At 45.3% G+C, this 14,843-nt stretch overlaps 1 protein-coding gene across 1 annotated transcript in view; it reads left to right on the top strand.

The window, feature by feature from the left end:
* Positions 1-9,999: 9,999 nt before the first annotated feature.
* GRTP1 (growth hormone regulated TBC protein 1) overlaps positions 10,000-14,843 on the top strand; it is a 36,153-nt gene continuing 31,309 nt past the window's right edge. Inside the window, exons 1-2 of the mRNA XM_035565585.2 lie at positions 10,000-10,144; positions 11,544-11,695. Of these exons, the coding sequence (XP_035421478.1) occupies positions 10,107-10,144; positions 11,544-11,695 (190 nt within the window). The 5' untranslated portion in view covers positions 10,000-10,106. The remainder of the gene's footprint in view (positions 10,145-11,543; positions 11,696-14,843) is intronic.

Below are 14,843 nucleotides of genomic sequence, written 5' to 3' on the forward strand. Positions count from 1 at the left end.
TAATACAGAGAAAAAACTTCTTGATTTCTGCTCAGAATGTTCTTTGCAAAGAGCATCCTCATCCTTCCCACTACCCACAGGCTCTGCTTCATTTCTAGGTGTTCAAAACTTGTCTTTGACCCCACAGTGGTCTGTGAGTTCTGTGGGGAGCAGGGGGGAAGAGCTAAGGGAAGCAGAGGCAATACCTCTGGGAAATTCTTTTGCATGCATAGGATTTTTGGCTGAAAACAAAACAAAACAAAACAAAAAATTTGCCTGACCAAACCCAGCTGCATTGCTGCAACACTTTCTGTGCCCTTACCTCCAACCTTCCTAAAATGCACAAGGCTTCCTGGCTCAGCTGAGGTTGAAGATGCTCTTATGGGGTTCTCAGAGCACAGGAGCACCAGGGGCTTAGAGCCCTGTCACCATCATTTGACTGCCGCCCAAGCTTACTGCTCACAGAAATAAACCCAGAGTCTGCTGTCACTTACACGATGTGGTGAGAGGCCTGGGTGGAGGGTGGCAACCCAGCAATCCCCCTCAGAGACGCAAAACCCCGATATGATTGTTTCCTGTGGTGTCCTGCCTCTTCAGTTCTCACGCTCATCACAGAGGGACTTTGCCTCTCTGCCTCTGAACTATTTTTGCCTGTCTTTAATAGTACAGGGCATTAGCTCAATTACTGCCTCGAAGTGTGTATGTTCAGGGAGGGGACCCCAGATGCCTTTGGCCAACACAGGCTTTTAGTTTAATTAAAGGTAAGTGCACAAATATAAACAGCAAGACATGCACCTTAACAACATTTCAGCACTCGCAGTTTTGCTCTTTGCAATCATCTGCTGCAAATTTCTCAAACGTTATTTGATGTTACTCCACTGGTTTTCAAAGGCATCCAGCAAGAAATGCTGGATGCACTCTGGACCAGAGTATCCAAAGCACAAGTCGCCAAAGCCAATTACGCACAGGAAGAAGTACTTACAAAAGATGCTGAAGGGTGCTCGAAAGGAAAAATAGACCATTGGAAAGCTAAAAACAGCCATTGCTGCTTATGTAAGTGTTACCTAATCGTTATTTCTTCCTAGAAGACGGCACATCAGGGCCGTCTCTTGCCTCATTACAAGTGTCCTCTTGATGAGGACTCTTTACAGCAGCTGTGAGATTTGTAAGTGTTGTTTATTATCACCACAAAAGCTCGACTGCAAGGATCAGTGACAGATTTCTCCAGTGGGAATATGGATGGTACAGCCAGAGACACGCTGTCACTGCTGTGGGAGATACAACACCTTGCTAATCTGGTATTCGTTTCATAATAGGAAATTCCCTGTGAATACTAATCACCACTTGCAGTAACCACACATCGGTACTCTAAAAGGCAGCCACTGCAACCTGAAGAGCTACCAGTGTTTTTCCATACAGAGGAAGCCCCAGGCACCCTGAGGAATACTGATGGTGCACTTTGAGAGGCTGAATTCTCCTTAGAAGAAGACTCCCAACCACCTTCTTTGTGGAAACTCTTTTTTATTTTTTTCTTTTCTGAAGCATTCAGCTGGTCTGGGGAAGTTCTCAGGATGTTGTCCATCTTCCTGGTATCTGACCGCTCAGTTCTCAGCTTGCATATAGGTGTGTGACCTGCAAACTTGCTGTTCGCTACATTTGGTCCTGTGATGCGCAGGAAAAAAATAGTAATAATAAATGAACGAAAGAAACAAACAAAAACCCAACTCTGCAGTGTTCTGCAGAGCAATAACCAATGCACCGGCCACTTCTCTACCGGTTGGCAGACTGAACTTGCTTTGTCTCTACTTGCAGCTCCTATGTTCTTTCCCTGAGTACTCAAATACAAAATAAAATTGTGTCTGTACCTTCACATTTAGGAGCTGGCTTGCTTTAGCATATAGCCTGGGGGGCTCCGAGCTGCTGCAGAAATGATTGGTTGTCTTCAGAGCTGGGCACTGGAGCCAGAGAGAGAAATCACCTTCTGAGCTTAGGTGAAGGCCCGAAAGAGAGTTTTTCGTGCTGGAGGACAGACATCTTTCCTTGAGTGGCTTGCACACCTTCTGGTCCTGCACTGCTGTGGCTGTTTGAACCCCTGGGACTGGGTCAAACTGCAACAAAAAGCTGAAAATAATCAAGAGAGGTACGATGAATACTCAGCCCCTTCCTCCCCACCCCTGTAACTTCTGTGGGGTTGAATCCAACCTTTCTTTGCTGAAAGTTGCTTCATTTACACACACATAAAAAGCCATTAGATACTCAGAAGTCTGCATTTCTCAGCAAATTTTGTGCAGGACATCTATGCTGCCACTGAAATGCAAAAAGCTATTGTATGAGGGATATTTCCAGAGCAGCATTAGCTAAGAGGATCACAGCTGGAATTACTTATAGACTTATTCTTTGACATGTAAAATGGTTTTACCACACGTAGATATTATTGGATAACTAGTGACTGAGTGGGGCAGAGCATCAGGGGTCTACCAGCCCCTATTAGGGAGGTCCACAGCAGACAAAATTATAATGGTCTAACGTTGACTCTAAGTATTATTTAAGTATTTTGGTGGGTTGATTTACAACTGCATATGGATTACAGCTATGAGAGTGATGGTCAATTTTCCATCAACATCCAATAAGAAGATCCTTGCATTTTTGCAAATAAAAAAATAATCATAGATCAGGAAAGATAACTATCCTAAGGCCTACTTGACTGCGTCCAGGTGTTTCTCAGTTGCTCATGAAGCTGCTGGTAATGAGATGTCATGTAGAAGGAAATGATTATAAAGATAATGCTATCATAGTTTCTGAGAATAAAATTATTGAAAAAATGTTGCTGAGAAATATGAAAATACAGCAAAACAAGATGCTTGTTGCAGACACAGTAGAAATGTGCAGCATTGTCCACACAATGATTGCTATGGCTTACTGGATAATAACAGCAAAATAAGTTGCATACTTTTCCTAAGTTCACACGTAGCTAAAATAAAATTTCACAGTTGAAGAAACATCTTTTGTATTGTGGACATCGAGCTAGACTTTCAATGGAGAAAAAAATCAAACATCTGGATGAGAACGTATCATTTTTATAACTACTTACGCAGCAAACCATGGAAATACCAAAAAGTTGCTGATAGTTTTCAATGCTACGCATCCCTTCTCAGTTTGATTGCTTTGTGATGGGAAAGACCAGTATCAGAAATACTCAAAATATAAAAATGAAATTTAAATTAAATCATTTAAATGTTGACAATGTATCAGTGAAATTATTCCTGTTAACTTGAGGGGACATTTATCTGCAAATTAACACCAAGTGAGAATTGAGTATTTCCCCCAGTATTAGCCGTTTGATTTAATCTGTGACCTGCAAAGTATGCCAGAGAGAAGTCATTATTTGATCTTGGCTGTTGCAATCAAAGTTTCTTACCTTCCAAAGGAATTTAAAAATAACATGAGCTATTTCAGCCGATACCTTGATTACATGCAAATACTGAGGCTTATCTGCACAGACGGTTATTGCTGTACCCTACAGTCGAAAGGACCTTCAGCCACTCCTGCTGTCAAACCCAAGCTTGTTTTTTCACAAAACTTCTAAGTTTTCTTTGAGCTCATGGGTCTGCAAAGCGTATGGGGAATAAGGATGCAGAAGGCTGCAGTGGACAGCAGTGTCCTTGGGAGCACAGCATGGACTTCAGCACTCCAAATTTGGGAACTTACAGAAAGGGAATTTGCTGATCCGACCTAGACTCAGTGTCCTGGCACATCTGCATTTTGAAATAGTATTTAATTACAGAAACTTAGGACCATCTGTGTTCCCAGAAAACTCCTGCCTTATTCCATGTAAGGAAGGGATATCTCCCATTGCATGGGCAGCTATAATCCTTTTCCTAATCCTTCTCCTTTTTACACCAAATTATGTCAACATTTTCTTTTTTTTTTTTCCCCTAATGTGTGATTTTTGAGAAACCTTTAACAGCAAAGAGATAATTAAATAAAATAGACAATGTCCTTCACAGCTTACACTACGCATTCACAAGAAATTATTGTATTTAAATGCCTGTAATGATAACTCTGCCTGCTGATGGTGGAACAGGATAGTGCGTGAGACAATTGTAATGAGAGTCCTTGCATGAGTCCCAGCACAGCAGAAGGCCCGTAGAAGGCTTGCTTTCACTTGTCAGAGCCAGGTAGGAATGTAAAATTATGGTATGCAGTGAGAGGGCATTCAGATATAAGCCCGAAAGCCCATCCCTAGTCAGCTAGGTATCTTCACAAGCTCAATAGGGATGGGGAAAAAAAGGGGGGGAGGGTGGGGAGAAGGAAGAGGGAGTTACTGTTCCCTGAGGAATTTCAAGGTTCAGTTAGAAGCATGGCACTCACACAGCCAGAGGAAATTAAACAACACCAGCATGAACTTAAATTGCTTTCAGCACACTGCCTATGACCATTCAAGTAGATAAGGAAAAAAAAAAGAAAAAAAAAACAAAGCCATTTAGAAAATACTTTGTCAGTTCGAATCACAAACACATTTTCTGAAGTTGCAGCCTGACCTAAGATTCATCAAGCAATTAGCCAGTATGAACTTCTCATTTGTTTCATTCAATTCCACTCCATAGGGTCACTGCTCTGTGAGTTGCTCACTTTTCGCAAGGACATTCCTGTCTCTGTCTTAGGAACGCTTCCTAATGTTCAAGTATTGTTTTCATATCACCTCTGACATCTACTTTTGCAGTGTTCTTCACATCGAGGGCACTGCCACATCATTTTTCTTCCCTGCTGTTCCCAGCACTGTCACTTACAGCCTTGAGCCTTCTCGCCTGACGCAGCTGGAGGATGGCAGCTGAGTGCAAAAACCCCTCTGCAGAGTTTTCCACGGGTAATGTTGATTCTCCAGGCAGCTGTGGTGGTAGGCAGCAAGCTTCAGAGCTCCTTTTTATAGCTGCTCATATCAGTATGCTTTGACTCCTGGGGCCACAGTCATACTGAGAGTAATCAAAACACTGGCGTGTTCAAGACTACACGTGGGTTTGTAGCTTGTCCTGCCAGCTAGCAACCTGCATCAGTGTGAAGCTGTGAAGCCTTCAGGGAAGAGAGGAAAGTATTATTATTATTATTATTATTATTTATATGTTTCTGTCCTTGCTATACAGCCTGTTCTGAAGTTCAGCGATTGCTGCTGGAACAATTCACACGAGCAGGTTTAATCAGGCCCACAGACTAGTTATGTAAGCATGACGCAATTTGCTGGGACAAAAATATGGAGCAAGTTCAGCATTTCATTACCCGTCCAGAGACTCAGTCCGTACGTAGGCTGGAGGTTGACTAAACCCGGTAGGTAGGTGGTGGTAACACAAACCAAAGGCGTCAGGATGTGATGGTGGCTTTCCTTAACCTGGCCAGATGGACGAGCTGTCTAGTCCTGCAGCACGTTGTGCCTAGGCGAGAAGATACTCCTCCAGTGATTAATATATATACATATATATATATATATATATCTTCACTTCTTAGTGGATGTTTCTATATTGCCAAATTTGCTTAATCTAAACCGTTTTCCCCGAGCAGCGAATAGCAGTTTTTTCCCGTCATATGAAAGTAGCTCAAGCTAAATGAGTGCAGAGTAGAGCTCCAGCAAGGCAGGGTATGCTTGCATGGAGTGGTTTACTAAATACAGACACAAAGATGAAGGTCTATACGATAAACCACACAGACAAGGGAAATGTATGCTATGAGTTTCATCGCTTACTTAGGATACTGGAACATCCAGTTACCAGTAAGAATTATCTTTTTGTGCCTGTGTGTGTGTTTGCTCATGGCAAAGAAGTAGCAACATTTTCTGGATGCTTTGCCAAGAGCTATTGCACTCTTTGGTGCGTGCAGATTGCATTCCTCTTATATGTTCTGCCAGCTTTTGTATTAGAGAATCCAGCATTAATGGCCACAAACTTGTACGAGCAATATATTCTCTGAGTAGCAGCAATTTAAAATTTTATTTCAGAAATGTATTTTAATTCCAAGTTCCTGTTTTCAGATACATAAGTATTGTAAAAATCCCGTTCTCTGAGACGTGTGTTAGTCTTAGCTGAGGGGCAATTTTACCTATTTATCTTGTTACTTCCTTAAACAGTCTGGACAGGTCTGTTCTATTACCTGAGTTCACAGCATCTCACAATGAATTGACATAAGCCATTTCGGTCATCACTCTTTAGATGCTAAAGAGATTCATGTAGTTCAGCACAGTATCATTATAAAATACTTCAAACTCTGCTTTAATACTCAGACATGACTTGCTAACCACTTGCTATGCAGGAATCACTACTCTTTTAATACTCTTAATACTCTTTTAAATACTCTTTACCACATGGGGTTTCCCTGCTCTGCTCGAGGTGAACTCATGATCTCCCCTCAGCACTCTTTCCAAGGGACGAGACCCTCCCCAAGGGTCCCTCCAGGCTGGATCACCTTCCTATCCCACTCCCCACTCCCTCCACCCTGCCAGCTGAAGAGGCCCTACCTTGCACACCCCCTGCATAGCAGGTCTCACTCATGTCTTCAGGAGAAAACCTCTAGTTTTGTTTCTTAAAGACTGGAATACATAGCAGCAACCTTCCTGATCCCAGCCACAATCCAGCTGTAACTGACACTTGCAAAACTTCTTTCTCCAAGACCCCTCTCAGGAGCAGCTGAAGGAGCAGACAACTCAAAATAGCTCCTTCCAAATAGATCTGTAAACTGTGTTTAATGTGAACATACATGACAGCATTTGCTACAGGCCCAAACTCCCCCTAAGTTTGAAGTATTTTATGATAATACTGTGCTGAACTGCATGAATCTCAAGAGGAGCTTGCATCTCCTCTCAAAGCATTGGCAAACCTCACATGTCCCCTCCAATGCTTCCGCATGTGCTATTTCTGAACAGGGGTTTTTAACTGTTTTGTGAATAGCTGGGTTTTTTTTAAACTTCTCACCTGGATTCGGAAAAGCAGACCTGCTGGCCTTGCTGGGAATGGTGTTTCTCACAGGTGCTTCTCAATAAACAGACTCACCAGTGCTGTCAAAAACAGTAGGTGCACCATGTCCTTGGTCCTATTGCACACTGCTTCCCCCTGACAGTTTGTTATCATTGACCTCCTGCAGCCAGTGAGAAGAGCCTTGGGACAGAAAAACGACACATTTATGATACAGAAAATAATAAAGATATTTCTTCCATTCTCTGACAGATAAAGAATCCTTGTGGCTCCTTCCAGGATTTCCTTCCACAAATGTTACTGAAGGCTTTCTGTTGATGACCCCCCCAGTTCTGGCCTAAAAGCAGCAAGGGGTTTGGCAGTAGCATGTGAGAAGCAGGACTGTGTTTCAGTGCTGCCGATATGCCAACCGCATGTGGTCCATTTCCCAGGTCTGGTCCTGCACCGCTGTGGCTGTTTGAGCCCCTGGGACTGGGTAGCATAACGCTACCTACGACTATTCCTGATAAGGCTGAAAATTTTGCTGGTGTTGCTATTTAATAGCAACTGCTCTACAAACACAAATATGGAAGTGTTCCTTGCTAAAATACGGGGCAAGGGCAATACAGGCAAGTGAAGCTGTGAATGCCGCAGCGTGTGAAATACTACTCGGCTGTGTTTATCTGCCCTGCAGTGAGCAGAGCTAAATGCCTAGCCTTAAAGGGAAGTCCCTATTTTAAGGGCTTACTCTGGCGAGCAGCGAGATGAGAATTTCTACCGAACGCATTCACCATAATGTAAAAATTTCAGGGATAAGGGTCTGGATGCAAGGGGGCAGGGGGAGGTACATCAGGTTCATTCCCCATGTGCCAGGCACTAGTCAGGAAGGTGCTTCTCTGGGCTGAATGTCCCAAAACTCCCCTCCTGCACTGTCACTGCCCCTGTCAGCAGCTCCCTTAAAGCAGGGATCAAAAGTCACTGGTATCCTTCTCTGCCGAACAAAACCCAAGCACATGCAGTTTTCAGATTTGAGATTTTATGCATTTCTTTCTTTGGATGCCTTTAAAAAAATACGTGTGATATGATCTGCCCAGAAGAGAGCAGCATTGACACCCTGTGGAGGACAACCAAGGTATTCTCTTGCCAGACAGAAGACTGGTTCACATTATCAGCCATGATACTGAGATGAAAGATTCTTAACAGGAGCTACCTGAAGTTTAATGGGAGCCTTTTTGTGAAACCAGCATACATCAGAGCATACCACAAAGCTGTTAGACTTGCATCAAAGCAACAGGAACTGTCTAAAACATTTAAGGCTTGCTGACGGTAAAAATGCACCGTGGCATACACAAAGGCTGTCCTTGATGTGCTGCAGGTGTGCCCTTAATTAATCAGAGACGTAACCTGTTGTTCATGGGGAATTTTTGACGGAACCACTTTAGAAGGAACATGCGCAACACAGACAGCCCTTTTCAGATGAACTACAACTGAGTACTGCAGCTTTGGGATTTGGGGGAGGAAGGCGAGGGTCCCTTTTCCCTCCTCCAAGCATTTTTTGAGCAGCTGTGGCCGAGTGTCTGGGCAGAGCAGTCTGTGGAGCACACCCCTGCCCACCCTCAGCCAAGGCAACGCTGGCAGGGTGTCAACGCGCGGGCTTGGCAGAGGCGCCGGCGGCTCTGCCTTCGCTGCTCTGTAATCAGGTTCCAGCCCTGCCAGTGCTCCGGCGGGCTCGTGACACCGCACAGCCATTTTCAGGGGACCACCCCCCTGCCAGAAAGGTCGCGCTCCTGCTTTTGCCCAGAATTTTCCATCGGATTTCACGAAAAGTATTGCGTTTTGCTGAACAAGGGGGAACTTTTACACCCCTGTGATGGCAGATGACACGAGTACAAGGCTCTGTGTTTTTTCCCTGTTGTCAGAGCCCAACTGCATCCACGTTGCTGTGTGGGTGACTGCCTTTGATCCCATACAGAGGAGGTAGCTTTCTTGAGGAGTGTGCTGGGAAGGAACAACTGTTGATCTCCCTCCCGAAATCCCATCTGTTGTCTTCAGCAACTATGACTTGCTGGCTGGACTAGATAATGTTTCTCTGGCAGGAGCTGTAATTTTCCAAGTGCTTGCTTGGTGCAAAGTCAGAACTTGATTAAAAAAGGACAAGCAGGAATATAATTTCCCTCTCTCCCGTCTGTTCTGCAGCGCGGTACGAGTTATGCTGCCAGCAGCCAGACAGTGCAGAGTCTGTGTGAGTTTTGGGGTTTGTTCCATGCCTCAGAAGGCGAGGAGCGGTATGCTAATGTTAGAGGCAGGTTCAGGAAATAGGGAAGCCTTTCTGGGTATTAATATTTGTGGTATTATTACTCCGCACGTCTTTGACGATCTGCCCCCGTAGATTGTTAGTTTGAGGTGGAAACTAAGTCAGCAGAAGCTAAAGTTAATTGTATTTCAATGTAACAAAGCACTGACTGTACTTCCAATGAGTTATTTGGGGAAATAAAGTTAAATGGAAGACTGTATCAGAGCCTGAGGAGTTAGGGAAAAAATAGCTCAAACCAACCAAGTGAATTCGAAAACTAACACAACCGCCTCTGAGACATTTCCCTTGCACCGAGATCTTGGACAATTTCTCGAGAAGTCACAGAAATGTGAAATACACCCATCCAAACAGCACCAGATCAACATCTGTTTGTTGTAGTGGGATAAAGTGCAGCGAAGACAGGAAGACTGACTTTAACTGAGGTATATCTACTCCAGCACCGAGTCCTGATTAGAAGCACTAATGCCTGCAGACACTTAAGCGCACATACTCCAAAGGAAGGGGGGCTCATGCAGGGACCTTCCCCCACAACCAGCCACCGGGCGCCGCCGGGGGACCCCGAAATGGCGGCGGGCCGCCGCGGACCCTCCGGCCTCCGCAGGACAGGGGCTGCCCAGGCGGCGCCCCGCTCGCCCTCTGGTGGTCCCCATGGAGCCGGGGACCCCCAGCACCGCCCGTCCTGGCATGGGGGCGGCCGGGGCAGGGCCCGGCCCCCTGCACGAGAGGGAGGCGGGTCCGGGCGGCCGCCCCCGCCCCTCAGCCGGCGGAGCCGGGCCGGGCAGCCGGAGCTCCGAATGGGGCGGCCGAGGCGGAGCTGCTCGGCCTGAGGAGAGCCCGCCGGCGGCTCCCGGCCGGAGGGGGCCGAGCGCGGACGGCCGATGGCCGGGCGAGAGGACGGCCGGGACTGGGCGTACAGGTAGGGCTGGAGGGACCGCGGCCGGTTCGGCTCGGCGGTGGGCGCCGGGACCGGCTGCTCGCTCCCCCCGGACTGGCCCGGGCCGGTGAGCCCCCTGCTGCCGGCTCCCCGGGGGGCAGCCCTCGGGAACGCCGCTTTTACAACTTCCCCGCCTGCCCGTGTGCAGTGGCAGTACGGCCACTTTTGGTGGTGTGCTTTGTGGGTTTTTTGTTTCTTATTTTTTCCTATTTTTTTTTAATTTTTGGACCTGGCCACCCCCGGCGGCGGCGCAGGTGTGCGCTGGGCGAGGCGCCGGCACCGTCCTGCGGCCTCTTCCCCTGCCTGCCTCGTAAATAAATCTTCCCTTTCTGCCCCGTGCCTCGCCTCCAGGAAGATCCCCTCAGCCTGAGTTTACCTAAGGCTGTGCCACTGCCTGTCCGGGGGCAAATTCCGCCTCTGAATGAAGGGAAGGCGTGATGCGAGCCTTCCCCATGGGGCTCTTGCCAACTTTTCTGCCTGTTTGATCCCCGGATCGGCAGCAGGTGTAAAGCGGTCAGGGGAGCTGCCCCAAATCTGGTTTCCAAAAGTGGCTGGGTGTATCGAGACGAAATGGAGTCGGGCTGGCGGTTCTGAAACTCCGTCCCTGGGGGTGTTCAAGGAGAGGTTGGACGTGGTGCTTAGGGACATGGTTCAGTGGGTGACATTGGTGGTAGGGGGATGGTTGGACCAGGTGATCTTGGAGGGCTCTTCCAACCCTAATGATTCTGTGATTCCACCAGCTCCACGTTGCCCGAGATAACATGACCTACTACTGAAAAACTGGTGAAGATGTTAAGATAAGCATTTCTGATCCTACATATGCAGAAGGTAGCTGGCCACAATGACTTTTTTCCCAAATTTCCAGCTTTTGACCGTATTTCAGAAACAACCCCTTTAAAAAAATAATCTTTGTACCATGTTACTACCTCTTTTTGTTGTCATTTTTCTGTGCAGAACTGTGTGGAAAAGTGAGTTTGGTCCATATTTGAGCTTCTGTGCTATGCTTTTACAGTGTCGGTTCTCTCTTTTTAATTGTTTATCAGTGTTATGGAGAAAAATGCACCCTGGACTTCTGTGCAGTCATAATTTGGGTCAATTTTGCACACACCAGATCCTTTGCTCTAAAAATTCCTTACTTCTAAAACGAGTGAAATCTGTAAAACTGACTGAACGGTGCATATTTAAATTCATTTACTTAAGCAGCTTTGATATGCTATGCAGAGTGTAACAGTCTGCGTAAAGTGTTTGTTGGGAGGAGAGAGTTTTGAGCTGCATTTAGAAATAGCATCTGGAAGTTATTTAAAGTATAATTGACTTTTTTTTCCTCACTTGAAGGTATGTAGAAGCAGTTGTACAAGAATTCTTTTTTTTTATTTTATAGGGTTGATCCATATGGATTTGAAAGGCCAGATGACTTTGATTACGCATCCTATGAAGCTTTCTTTTCCAGATACCTAGTGGTACTCACTAGAAGAGCGATAAAATGGTCCAAGCTCCTAAAGGGCAAAAACAGTATACAGAAGAGTTTAAAAGGTGAGCTGTATGTTTGCTTACAAGTAAAAGAGCATTATGTTTGAACTGGTATACATTATGTTCAGTTGGTTTGGGTTTTTGAATGTTGAATACTATTTTCTCCTTCAAATGAAAAATATTATTATAAACAGTAACAATATGTAAACGAATGCCTTGTTGTTAGGGGGATCATTGATTTGATTTTAAGCTTACAAAGGAGTAATCCTTCTTTGGCATACACTATAATATCTTATTACATCTGTAACCCAGAGATTATGGCCACTGGTACTTCCAGATGCTGGTGTACAGCTGTTTGTTACATTGCATTCTGCTCTGTGCTCTCTCTGAAAAGAGGTGTGATGATGCAGAAGGCATTGTCTGGAAGCCCCGGGATTGGGACGTTAGGTCTCTACCAACAGAGTGGTTACTGACTCCTTGGCGGTTTTTAGATTGCTGACGTTTTCTAGTTCATTTTATCCTCCTTTTGTAAAACGATGTTCACCTCGCTGCTAGAAGGGTGTGTATGGAGAGCTAAAACTAAGCGCCTTACAAATTGAACAAAGCAAAAATTAATGAGAGAGCTAACGCAGCACTGGAGAACATGCTGATGGAACAGTTTATGGCCAGTTCAGAAAGGAAGAAAATCTCTAGTTATGTTTCATCTTACAAGAGAGATGATAGGGAGAAATAAATACATGGAGGGAATCAGAAGGGGACGGGGTGTTGTGAGACTGAGGTGTCGTGCCCCCCCCCCCTCCCCCCCCCTTCTTTGGATTGGTTATTTTTCCATATAGGCATCAATTTTTTCCCTTTGCTCTCAATTACGTTATTCAGGTTGCTTTCTTTTAGGAAACCTTTTTGGAGTTCTCTATGTTAAAGAAAAAGTGAGTAAAACAAACCAAAAGTTAATGCACTGGCTGTAACATAGCTGAATGTTCAAAGCTCTGCTTCAGGTGCAGACTTTGAGTGCTAATTCTGGCTGTTTTTTTTTTTCCTCTTCATCCCTGGCACCAGGAATGGAATGATAACAAGTGAGACATTTTAAGTGGAACCGTGTATTTAGTGGAAGGATGTCAGTTTTGAGGCCGAGGAACACCAGAAAATGTAGGTTTGAGCTATAGTTGCTAGATCATATGCTGCTATCTAGAAAGTAACTACTGATACTCTCTTATTGTTCTTCCAAAGATAAAGAAGATTTTTTTAGGGTGTTCATTTTTAATATAGGAGTAATCTCCAGTATTCTGAGTTATTTTGTAGTATTCTAAGGATTCTGAGTTATTTGCAGTATTCTGAGGATTTTGAGTTTCTGCCGAATTTAGTGTTCCAGTTGTGGAAAAAAGTAATCTTGGGTTTTAATTCATCTCCTTATTTTCTTAAAATGGGTGAACTGTGACAGGCGAAACCTTTAGTAATTTGTGCAAGCTGCTCACATCTCTCTGCTCTTGCGTAGCCTGTTCCAGCCTCACAGACGCAGAACGTTCCTGTGACAGAGCAGTGTGAATGCCTTTGGTCTTATTTCAGAGGCGAAACTTTGACTAATTCTCTCAGCTTGTCCACTAAGCTTCAGTACCAATAGTGGTGCTGTCCCTCTAGACACATAATGATAACAACCATTAATGTCGTGTTTATCTTCCCTAACCGGCTAATGTGTTGTATTTTTAAAAAGCCTGCTGCAGTTTGTGAGAAATGGGATAAAGTAGATCCACTGAGTGGGTGCAGGCAACAGCTTTGGCTGTAGCAAGCCCTTGCAGGCTGGTGTATCATCTTTGATGCTAATTTTTGCTAAAGGTACTCAAATCTGCATTCTCGTGTATATGTGTAATATATAATGTGTAATTATAAGGAGAGCGACTGGAGTAAGTAGCATTGAGGAAGTGCAGTCTGAGTGTAAATTTGGAGTTGTTACAATAAGCCGCCCTCATCGTCATCAGCTGATACCTCAGCGGAGGAGAGCAGCAGATTAACCTGTACAACTACTGATTGAAATACTTCCCCTCTGATACCAGTATTCAGATTGAAGCCTGTCAGTTCCGTGCAGCACAGAATTAATTACCTAAGCAGTTGCTTCGGTGTGTGCTTTATCCTACAAGATGACCCTGCAGGCCCTTGGGGAGCAGAAGGTCTGCTTTGTGGGGTGCTCGCTGCCTGGTAAGGCACTCCAGCACCTGGCTTCCTTGCTCTGGGGCTCAAACCTCTGGTTCTGATCGACTTTCCCTCGGCTGCAGGTCAACCACAAGCTAGAACTGAGGAATGCTTGATTTGCTGCTTTTTCCCCTAAACACAATAGGTGTATCTGCAAACCCCTACCCTTTTGAGTTCTGCTGGGGCCTTTTTAAAAGGTGCCCTGCTGTGTCTAGCTGGGGGAGAGGTGCTGTACGTGTGACATCTCTGCGGCTCCACGCCCATTTGTCTCCACACGTAGAGGAGCTCAGCGTTCCTGCCCAGCTGGCCAGGAAGAAGTGATGACTTGTGCTAATTTTCCAGTTTGGAAATGTGGCGTGTTCACGTGCTGCTCACGTTAGCCTCATGCCTATGTGCGGTATGGACGTATGTAATTCTGTTCTACTGTAAAGAAAACTAATTAGGCTACATTTTAACAAGGGTAATTAAGCAGTGTATCCTGTTGTTCTGGATCAGAGCCTTCCGGCAGGGCAAGTCATGGGAGTTTTGGCTGATAGTTCCTTTTGCTCGTTCTCCCGTCTCTTCCTTTGTGCTATTTTGTGGTGTTCTGTTTCCCTTTCTGCCGTTGTTATCAATGCTGTCTGCTCTGCACATGAGAAATTCCAGTTGGCGTTTGGTCGCTTACCTCCTCTCTTTCACAGGATCTCAGCAACAAAGAAGATAGAATTATCGCTTTCATCCATTTGGCTGCTGTCTTTATTGGGACCATAGGCAGGCAGACAACCACAGGCAGGCAACAAACTGACATAATTACCCAAAGGAGCTTAACTCTGACCAAAAGTGCGCTGTGCGAGAGAATTGGGCTGCAAGTAGATTAGTCAAAATGACGGGCAGCAGAAGGCGCTTTCTGGTCTTTGAGGCTGGTAAAATCCAGTGAAAGGTGAAAGTGGTTGTAGCAGGAGCACATCTGTTCCTGCCCAGATGTTGGAGGAAGGAAGGAGCATCTTGGAAAGTCAGTTTGTACGTTTGACAGTAACTTGAATGTTTA

Source organism: Cygnus atratus, chromosome 1, assembly GCF_013377495.2.
Source record: "Cygnus atratus isolate AKBS03 ecotype Queensland, Australia chromosome 1, CAtr_DNAZoo_HiC_assembly, whole genome shotgun sequence".
In the NCBI taxonomy this organism is placed as follows: Eukaryota; Metazoa; Chordata; class Aves; order Anseriformes; family Anatidae; genus Cygnus; species Cygnus atratus.